Source organism: Neofelis nebulosa, chromosome 9, assembly GCF_028018385.1.
Source record: "Neofelis nebulosa isolate mNeoNeb1 chromosome 9, mNeoNeb1.pri, whole genome shotgun sequence".
In the NCBI taxonomy this organism is placed as follows: domain Eukaryota; kingdom Metazoa; phylum Chordata; class Mammalia; order Carnivora; family Felidae; genus Neofelis; species Neofelis nebulosa.
In genome coordinates, this window is record NC_080790.1 from 139,991,051 (window position 1) to 140,008,221 (window position 17,171).

The 17,171-nt window shown below is 56.5% G+C and overlaps 2 protein-coding genes across 10 annotated transcripts in view; both read left to right on the top strand.

Annotated features, from left to right (window-relative positions):
• The window catches only part of SS18L1 (SS18L1 subunit of BAF chromatin remodeling complex), a 32,008-nt gene extending 17,093 nt beyond the window's left edge, over positions 1-14,915 (top strand). For 6 of the 7 annotated variants that reach the window (XM_058686155.1, XM_058686159.1, XM_058686153.1 and 3 more), the window contains 4 exons: positions 36-125; positions 8,332-8,451; positions 11,382-11,509; positions 12,060-14,915. In XM_058686155.1, coding sequence (XP_058542138.1) covers positions 36-125; positions 8,332-8,451; positions 11,382-11,509; positions 12,060-12,086 — 365 coding nt within the window. In that variant the 3' untranslated portion in view covers positions 12,087-14,915. Of the gene's footprint in view, positions 1-35; positions 126-2,632; positions 6,666-8,331; positions 8,452-11,381; positions 11,510-12,059 lie in introns of those variants that run through there. The other variant, XM_058686157.1, reaches the window with a different exon arrangement.
• A 723-nt stretch (positions 14,916-15,638) lies between these two features.
• MTG2 (mitochondrial ribosome associated GTPase 2) overlaps positions 15,639-17,171 on the top strand; it is a 243,062-nt gene continuing 241,529 nt past the window's right edge. The window contains exon 1 of one of the 3 annotated variants that reach the window (XM_058686141.1): positions 15,639-15,943. In XM_058686141.1, coding sequence (XP_058542124.1) covers positions 15,688-15,943 — 256 coding nt within the window. In that variant the 5' untranslated portion in view covers positions 15,639-15,687. Of the gene's footprint in view, positions 15,944-16,373; positions 16,501-17,171 lie in introns of those variants that run through there. The other 2 variants (XM_058686142.1, XM_058686143.1) reach the window with 2 other exon arrangements.

Sequence of the window (17,171 nt, forward strand, 5' to 3'; positions counted from 1 at the left end):
CCCACTGACTGTGGTCCATGTGGGTTTTCCCGCAGGACACGGAGACTATGCCTACCAGCAGTCGTACACGGAGCAGAGCTACGACCGGTCCTTCGAGGAGTCCACGCAGCACTACTACGAGGGCGGTAAGCTGCGCGGGGCCCACACTTCAGTCAGACACGCGCTATGCCGGGTGGCGCCGCACTCTGTGAGGCCAAGGGTCCCTGTGGCCGCTGCGGGCGCTGCGCTCATGACGCGGGCGGGGTGGTTGGAGTGGCCGCTCTGGAGTTGTGGGGGCACAGACCCTCCCATCTTTGCAGGGGGAGCTCAGACGGGCTCCCTTAAGAGTTCCCGACTCGGTGGGGGGGTCCGGGCACCCCGTGTCCCTCCTGAGCCAGGCAGGCAATGCACCTGGGGTGCGTGGCTTCCTTGGGTTTGGCCTGGGCGTTTCTTGAAACACCTGCTGGCCAGATCAAGTGCAGCTTGGGCTGGGAGCTGTCCGCAGAGGTGGGGTGAGGCAATGACGTTCTAGAAGCAGACTCTGACAACACAGAGCCAAGTAGCAGCACGCACCCATTTTCCTGCTGTGAATACTCCCACTCACACTGACTTCCAGCCACCAATGTGATGTCACCAAACACAACTAGGAAGAAATGTGCACGTTAACCTCTCAGATGGGGCCCCTATAGAGTGAAGGTACCTCACTGCCCTTGCGAGACCCCAGGAGAAGAGAAAACCGTGAGGCCACAGGGCACTGGGACATCAGCCCGTTTATAGCCTAGGCTTCCCAGTCAGGACATCAGAAGGGGAGACAGCGTGAGGTTTCGTAGCAGGGCCCCTGGGGAAGAAAACACAGATAGAACCATGAAACAGGCAGTTTGCAAATCCAGGTGTTTACAGTGGCTTTTTAAAAGAATTAAGCTAAAAACACAACAGTATTTACCGCCTGAACCATTTCTGAGCATAGTTCAGTGACGTTCAGCACATTTACATTGGGCGGCCGCCCCGACCGTCAGTCCCCGAACTTGTTCGTTTTCCGGACTGATTTTCTGCCCCCATCAGACACTGGTTCCCATCTCCTGCCCCCAGCCCCCAGCGCCCGCTTTCTGTCTCTGTGTGTGACTGCGTCCATCATGCAGGATCATACAGCACTTGTCCTTCTGTGACTGGCTCACTTCGGTCAGCATAATGTCCTCAGGGTTCATACGTGTGTTAGCAGCTATCGGAGCGTCCTTCCTTTTAAAGACGGAATCGTTTTCTAGTGTGTGGGCACAGCATCTTGTTCGTCCATTCCACGGTCGATGTTTTAAAATTTTTTTACATCTATTTTTGAGAGAGAGGGGGAGAGAAAGACACCAGACGAGTGGGGGAGGGGCGGAGAGTGAGGGAGACACAGAATCCCAAGCGGGCTCCAGGCTCTGAGCTGTCAGCCCAGAGCCCGACGCGGGACTCGAACCCATGGACGGTGAGATCATGACCTGGGCCGAAATCAGCCACTTAACCGACTGACCCCCCAGGCGCCCCGATCGATGGACACTTTTGAGTTGTCTCTGTCTCTCAGCTGTCGTGAATAACGCTGCTGTGAACGTCAGCGTGCAGATGTCTCTTCGAGTCCCTGCTTTCGTTTCCTTTGCATTTATACCCAGAAGTAGGGGGCGCCTGGGTGGCGCAGTCGGTTAAGCGTCCGACTTCAGCCAGGTCACGATCTCGCGGTCCGTGAGTTCGAGCCCCGCGTCAGGCTCTGGGCTGATGGCTCGGAGCCTGGAGCCTGTTTCCGATTCTGTGTCTCCCTCTCTCTCTGCCCCTCCCCCGTTCATGTTCTGTCTCTCTCTGTCCAAAAATAAATAAAAAACGTTGAAAAAAAAAAAAAAATTTATACCCAGAAGTAGAATTAGGGGTGGTCTGGTAATTCTGTGTTTAATTTTTTGAAGAACTGCATTCTGTCTTCTGTGGCGCGGTCTTGTTTCTTAGTTACGGCGGTAGGAGATTATAGGACCTGTGGAGAATACGGGAGAATCGCCCAGTTAGAAGGACTTCCCCGCAGCGATTCCCCCTGTCCCCACGGTTGGGTGTTGCTTGCGAACACGGCTCAGACCCAGCCTTCTTGTCCTGGCAAGTCTGGCTCCCCAGGCCCCGTGATGGCCCGAGCCTGTGCAGTCACGCAGCCAGGCAGGTCCTCACCCCTACCCCGGCAGGTGCCCCACCTGTTCCCAAAGCAGGTGCCGTGACCTGGCCATCACCCCTGGCTGGATCTGAAACCTGGTGATGGGTGTAGAACAAGAGAACAAAACATCCCAACCACCTTGAAGTAAAATTATTTATGGACAACTTCATGTTCCCCGTTGTTTTTACGAACCAGTCAAGTGATTGAGTGTTGGCCATTGATGGGGAAAGGGTGACGCTTTTTTTAAAAAAATTTGTTTTAATGTTTGTTTATTTTTGAGAGAGAGAGAGAATGGGGGAGGGGCCGAGAGAGGGGGGAGACAGGATCCAAAGCAGGCTCTGCGCTGACAGCAGCGGACCTGACGCAGGGCTCAAACTCACCAACCTGAGCCGAGAGCAACTCACCAACCTGAGCCGCACGCTTAGCTGGCTGAGCCACGCAGGCGCCCTGCGGGCAACACCTTTATCCTGCCTCCTCACCAGGACTCAGGTGGTTCCTGTGTCGCGCTTGGTCGTGCCTTCCGTTATGACCACAGGAAACTCGCCACCCGAGACCACCGAGGCGGTCCCCTCATCCACACGGTCGCCCCAAGCGCTGTTCTGCAGCGGAAGCTCAGCTGCTTCTCTTCGCTTCCAGTTGAAGGCGGGTGTGAGTGAGCGTTCTCGGGGCGCACCACACGCCCCTCACCTTGGACGTTTCCAAGACGCACGCTGGCCCAGCGACAGCTCTGCGGGCTCCTGACCGTGGCGGCTGGCCCGTGTCACTGGCACGGGTATGGGAGGGTGGAGGGATCGCGGGCTGACGGGGGAACAGATGGGCCCACACCGGGCAGTCGCGCCCACGCAGCCTCGCCGGGAGGCACTTGGACAGGGTGCTGGAGGGGGAGCCCCTCGCAGCGGGAGACCCGCCGAGAGGCCGCAGCCAGAGGCCACACTGCAGACGGGGGTCCCGGGGAGAGGGTTCCTGTGCCCAGCAGCACGGCTCCGGGCCAGGGGCCGACAGCTGTGGAGCACTGACCTGCCTCCAGGCAGCAGCTGCTGGTGACACTTCCCAGGGTACGCCAGCTGGTGGGCTCTACACGGCTAAAACTCTGCGTGTTTGCGCCATTATAGAAACAACTCGACGCGTAAAAAGTCGAGTTTGGCGCACTCAGGTGTCTGCGCCGCTGGGTCTCCGCCTGCCGGGAAGAGGTGAGCTCCCGGGGCCACCTGGGGCTCATCCCTGCATGCGCTCCTCCGCTAGCACTGGGGCCTGTCCGCAGAGGCCGCAGCCGTGGGCCCTCCGTCCGCCTCCCGGGACGCCGGCGCTCAGCCCTCTCCACTGGGGGGGCCCTCTGCTCACCGCCAGCTCTGCGGCGTCCCGGTGAGAGTGCTCAGGAAAGAACCTTCCGGCAGAAACGACTGCTCCAAAGACAAGTTCAGGACGTGCCGCTCAGCCTTTGGAACTTCGAAGTGCACATTTTTATACCCTTACGTTTGGCTCACGCGTTCTCGCCTCCCATAACCCGCGGAACGTTTGCTAAAACGGTCACTTTTTTTAAGGCAGGTGTGGCAGACGGAATGGTTTCCTCCTGAATCTGGAAGCGTTTTGTTCCGTCTCGTTAACTGGACCTCGACCCGGCACTACCCGCACTTGTGTCACAGGGCCCAGGTCACCCCACGGTGGGTGGCAGTGCCGGGTGTGGTGTGAGAGGCAGGCGGTGTTCTGCTCTGAGGAGACTGGATGTGCGTGAGTGGCCCGTGGCCCCGTGCAGGCGGAGGGCACCGAGTGGAAGCAATGAGGGGGTAGGTTGAAGCCAAAATAAAGAGTCTTCCAGTCATTACGTTATTCCACGGTGTGATGGGGAGCCTTGTGGGGCGCGGCAGCTGGTCCTGGGGTTCACAGGAGGTGGCATGGGACAGGAGCCCCGGGTGGTCCCGTAGAATGAGAGGGCGCTAACGTGCAGAGGGCTGGTTCCAGGCCAAGCGGGATGAGGGGATGTGGGACCCGCCAAGCCAGGTGGACACAGCGCCATCAGGGCCCCCGCCGAGCAGTCCACGGAAGCCTCGAAGTCCTGCTGCACCCTGTCACTGAGATCTGCACTGGCGGAGAACAGACAGAGCCGGGGTCTGTGGCCCTGTGACCGGTCCATGTGTCTGTTAAACAGTGTCTGTTAAAGGAAGCAAAGCCTCTGTGGCTGCCGTGGTGGAAAATCCGGGTGGTGCCGGGTGCTCAGGCCGGGTGCTGAGGACCAGGGTGTCTGGGGTGCCGCCTTCTGCGGGACACGGTACGCGTTTGCACACGCACACACACCCCACGGACAAACTCTGGAAAGACGGTCAGGACACTGATAGAAGTGGCTGTGAGGGGACCGGGTGGGGACCGGGCAGGCTGCGGGTGGCCTTTTTCCCTGAACCTCTTGAAGGTGGGCTGGCTTCGTGTTCACATTTGTGGATCTCGCGAACGTATCTGCCTGTGCGGAAGGTAAATTTACAAATATTAAATGTTACTATCTCCGAAAATCAAAGCAGCCCGACCCTGTGGCCGTCCAGACCCATCGCACCCCTGGTCCCATGGTCATGGCGCTGTTATCCTGGGTGTCCTCAGGGTCTTGCCCCGAGGAGACCCGGAGTGGCCCATGCGTGTCCCCGAGGCACACCCTTGCTCCCTGGTGTTTGTTGTTGTTTTTAATGTTTATTTATTTTTGAGACAGCATGAATAGGGGAGGGTCAGAGAGAGGGAGACACAGAATCGGAAGCAGGCTCCGGGCTCCGAGCTGTCAGCACAGAGCCTGACGTGGGGCTCGAACTCAGGGACCGCGAGATCATGACCTGAGCCGAGGTCGGGCGCTTAACCGACTGAGCCACCCAGGCGCCCCTGCTCCGTAGTTTTTATAGACTGCGTCACTGAGCTGATGGGTCACTGGTTCCTAGTGGTGGTTTTGTGTCCATGACGCTCAGCCAGGCCCCTTTCCTACTGGGCTTGACTCCGGTGGAGGGAAGGTTTTCCGGGCGTGGGAGGGCGGATGTGTGCTTCCCAGAGGCGTCCCTGCTAATGTTTGTGGCGCACCTACTGGGTGCCAGGCCGCAGCCAGATAGCCTGTGAGTGAGCTCCTCCGTTACCATCCAGTAAGAAGGGGCTGTGAGGCTGAGGTATGCAGACTGAGCAAAAACTTCAAGCCCCGAGGAGGACCCGCCGTGTCTCAGATGTGCTTCCAGGGTGAGCGAGGCGAGGTGTGGAGCCCGCCACGTCCCGCCCCACGTCCTGCCCTGCATCTGCCCCGTGGCTGCATGCCCACCCGTGGCTGTCCAGCCTGCCGGCCTCAGGGAAGGAGCTGTCAGAGCAGATGCGGTGGGTTTGCAGGGCCCCTGTAGGGGGGACTCGCCCTGGGGTTGGAGCACGCTGCTTTGGTGGCTGCTGTTGACGTCCCCGCGGACAGTTTTACGCCCTCGCGGGGTGAATTGGCTCTCGGTAAAGCTGCTGCTTAGAAAAATACGCCACCAGGATCTGGTTTTCAAATACTTGTATTTTACGGCTCCTAGAAAAGGAAAACTTACTTTTAATTGGGAAAATAAAGTAGAAAAAAAGATTTGACAAATACGGGTTTTCATAATCTGGCCTCTGTTTTCTTCTTTCTGGGACATGTTTTGCTTATAAAGAAAAGAACAGGCAACTACAGTAGTCCCTCCCTCCCCCCACCCACAGTCTCCCTGCTGTCTCAGTGACGGGGCCCCTCGAGGGAAGCAGAGGATCCCCTCCCTGACGCTCGGTCTGTTTCATCGTTACCGTTAATCTCCCATTGTGCCGAGTTCATAAACTGCACTTGGGGTGTGTGTCGAGGAAAACGCTTGGGGTGTGTAGAGCTTGGCGCCCCCACGCCTTCGGGCTTCCACGGGGGTCTTGGAGCGGGGTCCCCACGGGTAGGTGGGGGCTGCCACATCCTCTCCGGGCCAGCCATTCGTCTGCTGGCAGGTGTCGCTGGCGAGTGAGGACCGGGGTCTCCTGAGCCCCCGCTGCAGACTCAGGACCGAACGCACTATGAAGGCTGCACGCTCTGCGTGGTTTTGAAGAGCGAAGCCCTAACTCAAAAGAACACGACAGAACCACGCTTATGCTGGTCTTTTTATAAAAGCGTTCGGAGACCCGTGAATGGAATTTCGTCTCCAGCCTGAATCTGAACGGGCAGCTCTGGAGACCCTGCAGTGGGAAGGCTCTAGGAAGATTTCCATCTAACTCTCAGCCCACGTCTGGCGAGGCGCTCACTGGGACCCTCGCTTTTCTCGCTGCAAGCTTCCTTCTGAAACGAGGCTTTTAGCGTGGACACTGCCTGGTGAGATCTTGAAAATGAGAGTTAAGGCATTTTCTCTGAAAAACAGAAAAAGTGGATCTGAAATAGTGCTTGGACTTTACCAACGTGAAGATAAAAACATACAGGCCGGCTCGGTCGGGGGAGCGTGCAGCTCATGATCTCGGGGCGGTGACTTCGAGCCCCACATCGGGCGTAGATTACTTAAATAAGTAAACGTTTAAAAATATATAGGTATATGGGGCGCCTGGATGGCGCAGTCGGTTAAGCGTCCGACTTCAGCCAGGTCACGATCTCACGGTCCGTGAGTTCGAGCCCCGCGTCAGGCTCTGGGGCTCTGATGGCTCGGAGCCTGGAGCCTGTTTCCGATTCTGTGTCTCCCTCTCTCTCTGCCCCTCCCCCGTTCATGCTCTGTCTCTCTCTGTCCCCAAAAAATAAATAAAAAACGTTGAAAAAAAAAAAAATTTAAAAATATATAGGTATATTGGGGTACCTGGGTGGCTCAGTCGGTTAAGCGTCCGACTTCGGCTCTGGTCACGATCTCGCGGTCCGTGAGTTCGAGCCCCGCGTCGGGCTCTGTGCCGACAGCTCAGAGCCTGGATCCTGTTTCAGATTCTGTGTCTCCCTCTCTCTCTGACCCTCCCCCGTTCATCCTCTCTCTCTGTCTCATGAATAAATTAAAAAACGTTAAAAAAATATACATATATATAGGTATATATCTGCCTTAAAAAAAATTCTCTGTGGCACGGATTTCCTAACGTCAAAGGAAAAACCCGACGTGGGTCTGAGCCGGCACCGCGGACTCTGCCTGCACGTGTGCCTCCACGCTGAAGGTGTCCCGAAACATCAGGGCTCCTTCCGAGCCGCGTGGAGACACAGCCTTAGAGCTGCCGCTCACCTCAGCGTCTCCCATCAGCCGCAGGACCGGCCGTCTCCGGACCTCCCTTCTCTGCGCCCCGTGTGTGAAATGGGGGTGTGGTGGTGTCCCCCTCCCAGTGTCACGGGAAGCACGCGGGGTAGTCCACGTAGCCTGCTTGGGACCCACTCTGGCCCGCGGCCCCGTCCCACACACCTTACTGGTGAGAAGAGACAGCAAGGGGGGGGACGTGTGTAGAACATTCCGAAGGCTCACTGACCGGTACTGATTCTCCGCCCAAGACCGTTAGAGTTTCCCCGCTGCCTCCCCCACTGGCCGCCGTGTAGCTGCGTCGGCAGCGGTGCTTTCAGTTGCCTGTGCGAGTCCTCGCGCTTTGTCCTTCCCACGACCGGCACCACAGCCGAGCGGCTGCGGGATGGACTGTCCCGACTCGCCGCCTCTGGCTGTCGTGGTGGCCCAGGGCCGCCGTGACCAGGTGCTGCCGAAACGGGCCAGGGGTCCGAGAGCCGACGCGGGGTGTGTCCCCGGCCTCGGTCCCCGCTTGCGGTGGCTCCGGCCGTCCCGGGTATCCTTGCTTGTAGGCATGTCACTCCACGGTGCTGTCAGCACGTGGCTCTCCCTGCGTCTGTGTCCACGCTCCCTCTTACGACAGCACCCGTCCTTGGATTAGGGCTCGTTCTAGTCCAGCCAGCCTGCCCCTCACTGATCACATCTGCAGAGACCCTAATTCCAGATAAGACCACGTGCACAGGTGTGTGGGTAAGGACTCCAACGTACCTTTCGGGGGGACGCGGTTCAACCCAAAACACTTGCATTAACCTTTGCTTTCGGTTCACTTTCGTTTTGGGTGTTTATTCGTAATCTTCTAAAACAAGAAGAGAAAATGTCATAAAAGATTTGTGGGAAAGAGAAGATCCTGAGGTAGTCGAGGTGGCCCAGGGTTTTCCGAGGCATCCACGTCCTGAGTGGCGGGAAGGGCTGCCTTTGTCCCTGGGAATGAACCGTGTGTCTCCTTCCCCCCCACAGGGAACTCGCAGTACAGCCAGCAGCAGGCGGGGTACCAGCAGGGCGCAGCCCAGCAGCAGGCCGGGTACCAGCAGCAGTACCCCAACCAGCAGAGCTATCCCGGGCAGCAGCCGGGCTACGGTAAGGGGGTCGGGGGGAGGGCACGCCTTCCCACCCGGGCCCCACACGCGGTAACGCTGCGGTTCGTTCAGTGACACTTAGTACGCTCATTCGGGAATAGTTTTATCTATGTTTTAATGTTTTATTTATTTCTGAGAGAGAGAGCGCAAGCAGGGGAGGGGCAGAGAACGAGGGGAACGTGGGATCCAAAGCAGGCTCCACGCTGTCAGCAGAGAGCCCAATGTGGGGCTCGGACCCATGATCCGTGAGATCACGACCTGAGCCGAAGGCTGACGCTCAACCGGCTGAGCCTCCCAGGCGCCCCCATTTTGGAATAGTTTTAGATTTCCAGCGAAGCTGTGTGGCTAGTGCACAGAGTTCCTCTGTTGTTCACCTCGTCCGAGCACAGCGTGATCGTCACGACTAAGAAACTCCGCTGGCGCGTTGCTGTGGACGGAACTCCCGGCTTATCCAGATCTCACGGGGTTTCCCCCAGTATCCTATTCTGTCCTGGGACCCCTCTGGGGTCCCACAGGACATTGAGTCTCACGGCTCCTTAGGCTCCCCTGGGCTGGGACAGAGTCTCAGAAATCCCGGTCTTTCTGGACCTTGACAGTTGTGAGGGAGACTGGACGGGTGCTTTGTTGGACAGCCTTGGTCGGCTTTGTCTGAGCTTTTTCTCAGGATGTCCGTGGGCTGTGGGATTTGGAAAGCTCGCAGGGGCGAAAGACCCTTCTCATCCCACATCAGCGTGATGTGCCTCGTGATGTGCCAAGCGTGTGGTCGCTTGGTTAGAGGCATCCACCCGGTGCCCCCGCCATCGAGCTGTCCCATCTTCCTCTCCTTCCCCCAATCATTGGAAGCAAGCCCCTGAGTCCAGCCCATACTCAAGGGGGGGGATTGTCTACCGTAGACTGTTTGGAGTTCCTCTATAAGGCGCACTCCACTTTTAATCATTTGTTAGTATGTGTCTGTGGATATTAGTTTTATACGCTGGGTTGTATTCCAGTACTTCTCTGTTTTGTTCAGCGTGTCCAGTTTGCCTCGTGGGAGCTCTTCCAGTCCCTTTGACATGTCTCCGTCCTTTTGTTTCTGAGCATTTCCTTATTCTCTGGGACCGTGATGCTCTCCCTGCACTAGCCCTAGACATAGCCAGGTCTCACGGGAGCTCTGGTTCCCTGACGAGAGAACGTTGTTAGGGACTGAGAGCCAGGGGCACATGGGCATCTTCTGAGCCTCTCCACGTGTGGGTCAGTCCGGCAGCAGCTCCTGGAGGGGCTCGCCCGTTCGTCAGCTTTTGCTCGCCCCACGAGCGTTCCCCAGACAGCGAAGGGGCCCGGGTGGGGCGCTCTGCCTTGGAGCCCACCGGCAAGCATTGGTCTCCAGGCCCGTCGGACAGAAACGTGGGCTTTTTGAGCTGCAGCAGCCACAAAGGGGAGACACCCCGTCCACTGGAGGTTAGCGGAGTCTTCCCGAGGTCAGGCCGTCCAGCACAGCAGAGCATCCTGCCGGGAGCATAGCCCGCCCATCTGCCCAGCCCTCTATGGGCCTCGGCCCCTGAGGCAGGTACACCTGAAACAGGGCAGGCCTGGCCTCTTGCCTGCAGGTCATGTCTGCCAAGAGCCCGAGGCTGCACGACGCTCTCCCAGGGTCCCCGCCTGCTCCCGAGGCGCATCTGGGCCACCCTACCCAGAGCCCAGGTGCTGCTGTCACAGGAGGACCGCTGCCTGACATGGCCACCACGTGATGGCCTGGCGAACCGTCAGTATTTAAAATACACCGCGAGGGGCACCTGGGTGGCTGCGTTGGTTGGGCGTCCGACTTCGGCTCAGGTCATGATCTCGCAGTTCGTGAGTTTGAGCCCCGTGTCGGGCTCTGTGCTGACAGCTCGGAGCCTGGAGCCTGCTTCACATCCTGTGTCTCCTTGTCTCTCTGACCCTCCCCTGCTCACGCTCTGTCTCTCTCAAAAATAAACATTTAAATAAGTAAATACACACAATGAGATAAAATACAGTGAAAGCCGGCCTTGCCACCTGAATGAGTGGGTGATTATCTCCTTAAGAGTGAGTCTGCGAGTCTTTATAAAACCTCCATCTGTCTGTTCCGAAATGTCTTCGTTTACTGTAGTCAGGAGCCCCCACTCACTCATCCAGCCAGAGCTGGGCCCCGTCCCCTCCATAAACCGTGTGCCTCCCTGAGGGAACCCGTCCAGGCCGCGGGACTCGGCCTTCACTGCACCTCAGGATCACCTGCCAGGCGGGGCCCTTGTGTGAGGTGTATTCCTGAGCTCACAGGTGACCGTGGCACACGGTGAGGAAGGTAAGCCCCAGTTCAAGATTTTTGTTCAACCTTTTATAGCCATGACTGACTAAACAATTTTTTGAAAAATTATTTGGCCTTAAAATCTATTTTTTTGTTAAGGGTTTATCTTTGAGAGAGAGAGCACACGCGAGTGGGGAGAGGGGCAGAGACAGAAGATCCAAAGCGGGCTCCCTGCTGAAAGCACAGAGCCTGACTCAGGGTTCAAACTCACGAACTGAGAGATCATGACCCGAGCCGAAGTTGGCGCTTAACGGACTGAACCACCCAGGTGCCCCCTTGGTCTTTATCGGTTCTTTCCAAAGCTTTTGCCTTAGTTTCCACGGGAACGCCTACCTCCTTCCTCTCGCACGCGAGTCTTCAACAGCTGCTGTGGTGCTTAATTCATGGGTTTGTGGCGACCACCCTGGCGGACACGCTGCTGCCGGGAAGCCGGTGCAGGTGCGCCGGGGAGCGGCCCGCTAGCCCCGGCGGGGGGGGGGGGGGGGGGCGGCCCGCGCAGGAGCCGGCGGCAGCCTTGCTCGAGCACTCGGCTGAGCTTCCACCGCTGGGTCCAGGGGTGCGGCAGACACTTCCAGAGGGCTGGGGAGGGTGTTGGGTCGTTCTCATGGCTCGGGTGTGTGTCCTCACAGGGCCTGCCCAGGGAGCCGCCTCGCAGTACTCCGGGTACCAGCAAGGACAAGGCCAGCAGTACGGAAGCTACAGGGCATCTCAGACGGGCCCGTCCGCCCAGCAGCAGCGGCCTTATGGCTACGAGCAGGCAAGATTTGGGGATGCCTTCAGACGCGCAGATCTGTCGTGTCTGTGGAAACGTGACAAAGGTTTCTCTTATGGTCGTGAGGAATAAGGAGAGGAAGGAATTGGCTGCCAGGGTCTCTTCCAGAATGTGAATTCTCTGATCCGCTAAGGCTTTTGCGAATTACTGTACGCATAGCATACCCTCACTCGGTCAGACACGGCTGGCCGAGTGGCTCTGCGTCAGGGTCCCAGCCCAAGTTTGCAGCCAGCCCTGCTGCTGACCAGTCCCCTGTGGGAGCTTGGCTCCTTGGGGGGGTGTTACTGGGGGCAGCTGGTAAGGGTGAGCCTCGCTGACCCTCTGATCTAAATCATTGGCCGCAGGCTTGGATAGACGGCCTTCAGAAAGCCAGCGATCGTGTTGTGTTGCCCGCCCGAGATCTAGGCAGAGAGCTGTTTGCTTGCCTGCTTCCCATCCCTGCTTCCGTTCCTAGTCCTGGGTGTGGGCTGCGGGGCGCGGGGTGGGAGGTCTGTCTCAACTACGGAAGTGTAACACGTGTCTCGGTCTCTTACAGGGCCAGTATGGAAATTACCAGCAGTAAGGGACAAGCGTTCTTGGTAGAGCCTTGTGGTGGCATGTCCCCTGGGGATGGTTGGGCCGGTGGCAGTTCTGGTGAACTCTGACCTCTTGACTGCCCCTCCGCCCCACGCAGTGTCTGCATGTGAAGCGTGCACATTTCATCTGGGTACGATGCCAAGGGTGCACCGCTGGCGAGAGACGGCGCTTCGATGGTGTGACATATTCGGTGCTGTGTATAGTATTGTACGTCCATACGACGGGGAGGTTGTCTCTTTTGTCCCCCTCCCCCTTGATGTTTCTAGCTAGCTTTAGGGGTCCTGTTGTCACCAGAGTATTCTGTGCCCAGCGATGGGACACATCTATCAGATGCCATAGTCCATGTGTTCACATAAGCAGGCCTCGGGTCTGCTCCTCCTCACGCAGTTGTCGTAATGTGGGTTGTAAACTTGTCTTTCACTGGCCACACCGCAGCTGGACACGCGCGCACAGCCCCTGGGTGGCAGCCTCTCCCTGTGCCTCGATGGCGGGGGAGGGCATCTTCTGTGTCTTGGGTCAGTTTCTGGTACACAGCGGAAAGTATAAACATGCTTCGTTTGGGGAGGCTGCGAATAGTCCTTTCCAGGCTCGTGCGCTCCCTGTGTCTCTCGCCAATTGTGTTTATCCAAAATGTTTTATGTTTTTGTATAAAGAATAAAGAGGGATCAACGAGTATATTCCAGATAAACGTACGATTAGCCTGACCCAGGGAAGGAAAGAGGGTAGTTCTTTAAAATGACCGGCCTTGGCCCTTATTTATCTGACGGTCAATTCTGGGATTTGGATATTTGATATTTCCCTATTCTGAATTGAGAATTTAAAATATTTATACTAAAATTTCCAAACAGTTGGCAAGTATTTTCCTTTATATTCTTTTCTTCCAGGACCTGCTTATCCAGGTCTCTAAGCAAGTGTTCCTTTTCTTTTAGAGATATCTGAAATTCACACCTTATTTTCAAAAAGAACCCCGCAAATTTGACTGTGTTCTTCCCAAGGAAAAGGATTTATATAGGGGAATTTGAGTAAATTTTACATTCCTAGAACATCAAATCCCATTTAAGTTCTCAAGCATTATAGACAGCTCACTTGGAAAAGCATAGTAAAAGGAAACCTTCTGTTTCACTAATTAGTTATACAAACATTCTGTCAGCTTTTACCTGGATAATAGTATCCACGTGAATACTTTAAAAACATATTTGGATAAATGCTGACATACTTCCAAGAACAACCAAGAAAATTCAAAAAAATATCCAATTCTTTCCATACCAGGCCTACTGAAGATGGTGTTTTTAAATTGATAAGTTTCGCATTTTAAAAGTCTACAACAGTCCTTCATCCGGAGGTGTTGAATGGCTTACAGTTTACAAGGCATTTTATGCTGTTTTTGTTTTGTTTTCTTTTGTTGCTTGAATGAATCGTGACAGTCCACACTGGGAAATACGGAGGCAATTACTGCTCCCATTTTACGGATGAAGAACTGAGGTGCAGATTAAAGATTGCCCCAGATGAGTACCAGTCCTGTTCTAGCATATTTTCCCCTCTTCTGTGGGGACAGAATCACACGTACATTGGGATAGGAGTGTCTCTTTTATAGGCATATGGGTTTTAAAAACTCTTAACGCTGGTAAGGGCTTAAAGATACGTACTCTATGAAATTACTGAAAGAGAGTTCTTAGTTGCTAAATGACACAGACATTAGTAATTTCATTTAGGGAGGTGTCTCCCTCGATTTTGTCCTGTTCTTTCCTGACGGTTTTCATAGAACTAATTTGCAAACTCAATCGGGAACTAGAATTTCCCACTGAAAACGTGACACATTTTAGAGAACTGTGAAAGTGGTTCCATTTTTATTCCTTGCCAATCTGCGAATATGCCTTTTATGTGTGTGTGTTTTTTTAAGTGCCGTGTTAATACTTTTTGAAAGGAAAGGACACTTACACTTATCCCAGAACTTCAATCTGAAATGTCTTACATTAAGAATTTCTTGAATGTTGTGTATATATTTTAAAAAGCACTTTGTGAAATAGTTTGTACATTTATTTCCTAATTTATACATGATTTGGGGTATTAATATATTTAATGATTAATCACGGAACGTTTATTTAATGTCTCGTCCGCTTTTATGTGCTGTTGTGGGGAAGAGGTGGTGCCAGCAGTTCTGTTTTTATTAAACGTATTACATCTTCTCTTCTGTAACATGTTTGCAAAGCTTAGGCTAAAGTGAGTTGTTCGTGCAGTGTGGTCGATGGTGCTTTGTTTTTTATGACTCCTTCCACAGAGGGCCAGTGACGATGCAAAGGACGCTTGGAACGTGACGCTCATTCTTCCTCCCAATTGTCCCCGAGCCACAGCAGGTCTCGGACCCGAGAGACGCCCGCAGCGTCCAGAAGTGCACGTGAACACGGCGGCACGCAGAACCTCACCCCCGTCAGAGTTTGCCGTGCAGCCACTGGCTGGTGGGGACCTGGGCTGCTGGAAGGTTCCGGGGGCGGGGGGTGGGGCAGCCTCAGGACCGCTGGGCTGCGAGGGCCCAAGCCTCAGGGCCGCCGGTGTTTGCGGGAACAGGTGGTCTGAGTGCGGGCGTCTGTTCAGAGCTGCACAGGAGGAAGATGCTTCTGTTCCCCTTTCGATGTGTTGTGCTGTTACTTCATTTCTAGTAACGGAACAGGTCAAATTCGTCTTATTTGTGAGCACGGTACATTTTCTGAAAAACATCCTATCAGTTCAGTTTTTTCCATTCGGGAGTTTGGCGCGTATAAATTGCTTATGATTTGGTGTAATGTATGAATAAACTGGTTCTTCAAAACCACCCTAACAGGGCGGTTTCTCTCTGTGTTAGGACCCAGTGGACCAGCACCTGGTCATGGGGGAGGGGCAGTGGGTAACTGCCGGGGGGAGGCGGGTGTCTGTCTGACAGGGGAGACAGGCGTCTGACCCAGCTAGCTGGTGTCTGATGAGGGAGGCAAGTGTCTGTCCGGCAGGAGCGGCCCATGGCTGTTGGGGGCGGCAGGTGTCTGACAGGGGCAGCGGGTGTCTGACGGGGGAGGCTGGTGTCTGGTGGGGGAGGTGGATCTCTGATGCAGACTGCTGACGTCAGTTGGACGGGGCGATGGTGTCTGATGGGCAGCCAGTGTCTGAAGAGGGAGGCAGGCAGATGTCTGACCGGGGAAGCCAGTGCCTGATAGAGGCAGCGGGTGTCTGGTGGGGGAGGCAGGTCTCTGATGCAGACAGCCATCAGTTGGACGGGGCGGCAGTGTCTGATGGGGGCAGCCAGTGTCTGAAGAGGGAGGCAGATGTCTGACCGGGGAAGCCGGTGCCTGACGGGGGAGGCCGGTGTCTGACAGGACTGCCAGGTGTCACCGGGGGCAGGGCGTGGCTGTCGGGGGAGGCAGATGTCTGACGGGGGAGGCAGGGGTCTAACAGGAGCGGCCCGTGGCTGTCGGGGGAGGCAGGTGTCTGACGGGGGAGACGGGTCTCTGATGGGGGTGGCCGGCGTCTGAAGGCGGAGGCAGATGTCTGCATGACGGGGGAAACAGATGTCTGTCCGAAGGGGGCAGCCGGTGCCTCACGGAGGAGGCGGGCCTCTGATGGGGATGACCCGCGTCAGTCGGACGGGGCTCCGGGTGTCTGACGCGGTGGCCGGGTGCCCGCCAGCCGGGGCCCCTCCAACCGCGACACAGCCAACGCGGACTGCGCCCAAGGACGCGGGCCGGAGTAGGTCCTATCTTCCGCTCACGCTCGCTGGGCAGGCCCTGCGCAGGCGCAGCCTGCCGGGGGCGGGTCCGGCCCCGGAAGTGATCTGCAGCCCGGGTCCGGGCCCCGGAAGTGACGTGTCCCGGAGTGGTGAGTGCGGGCGCAGGCGGGCGTCGGGGCGGCCCAGGGGACGGGGGCGCGGGGTCGGCGACGGCGGGCACGCCTTGTGAGAGCGGCCTTGGGTCCCGGGCGCCCCCGCGTCCTTCCGTGCGTGTCTGCGTAACCGCCGGGGACGCACGGCCGCGCGAAAGGGCGCGAGCGCTCACACGTCCTGCGAAACATTTCGGAGCGCGTGTAGACGGAGCGCTGCTGCAAACGCGGCTCCCTGCTCCGCTTTCCCGCGCCGGGCGCTCCCGGTGTGGCGGGTGTCTCTGCGGCCCCCGAGCAGGCGTGCTCCCGGGTCCGGGGCGGGCGGCACCGCCACGGCGCCGTCGAGGAGCGAACGTGTGCGGAGACCGTGCAGTCGGGACGCCGACCTGGAGCTGCGACGGTGGAGTTGCTTCTGCCCCTGGACCCAGAGGATTTAGTGGGGAGGGTGCCGCCACCAGAACCAGACGGGAGCGGCCCGGAACCAGCTTCCTCGACGGCAGGGAGAGCAAGTGCCTCCGGGCCGGCTCTGCAAACAGCACGCACGCTCTTAGGTGGTTGTAAGGAATGAATTTTGAAATTTCTGTGGAAGGTTTAGAAGAGGTTCCTGGCAAAGAATAACTTCTGCGCAGCAGTACAACGGAGCTTAACGCTTTATAGAGCGAAGTAATAGTGTCCAAGGCCCTGCTGGCTCGGTTGGTCGGTAGAGGATCCGACTCTTGATCTGGGGGTGGGGAGCCTACTTGAAGAAAAACAATAGTAAGTAATTTAAGAAACAAACTGGAGGGACGCCTGGGTGGCTCAGTCGGTTGAGCGTCCGACTTCCGCCCAGGTCATGATCTCAAGGCTCCTGGGTTCCAGCCCCACGTCCGGCTCTGTGCTGGTAGCTCGGAGCCTGGAGCCTGCTTCAGATTCTGTGTCTCCCTTTCTGTCTGTCCTCCTACCCTGCGGCGTGCGCGCTCTCTTTCTCTCTCAAAAGTAAATATTAAAAAAATAATAAAGTGGAGCCCTTGCCATGTGCTGAGTAGCTATTACCTTTCCAGCAATTGTAAAAGCCCCATCCTGTAATCATAACATCCACTGGACTCTGGACCCTGGACCCTGGGTTTCATCACTGTCTGGCCTTTACCTGCTGAACGGGCCCAGTAGACAGATGCTCCCAGGAGGAATCTGAGCTCACTTCCTGAGTTCCCACAGTAGAGACCAGCACTCTCCAGAAGGACTCTCTGTA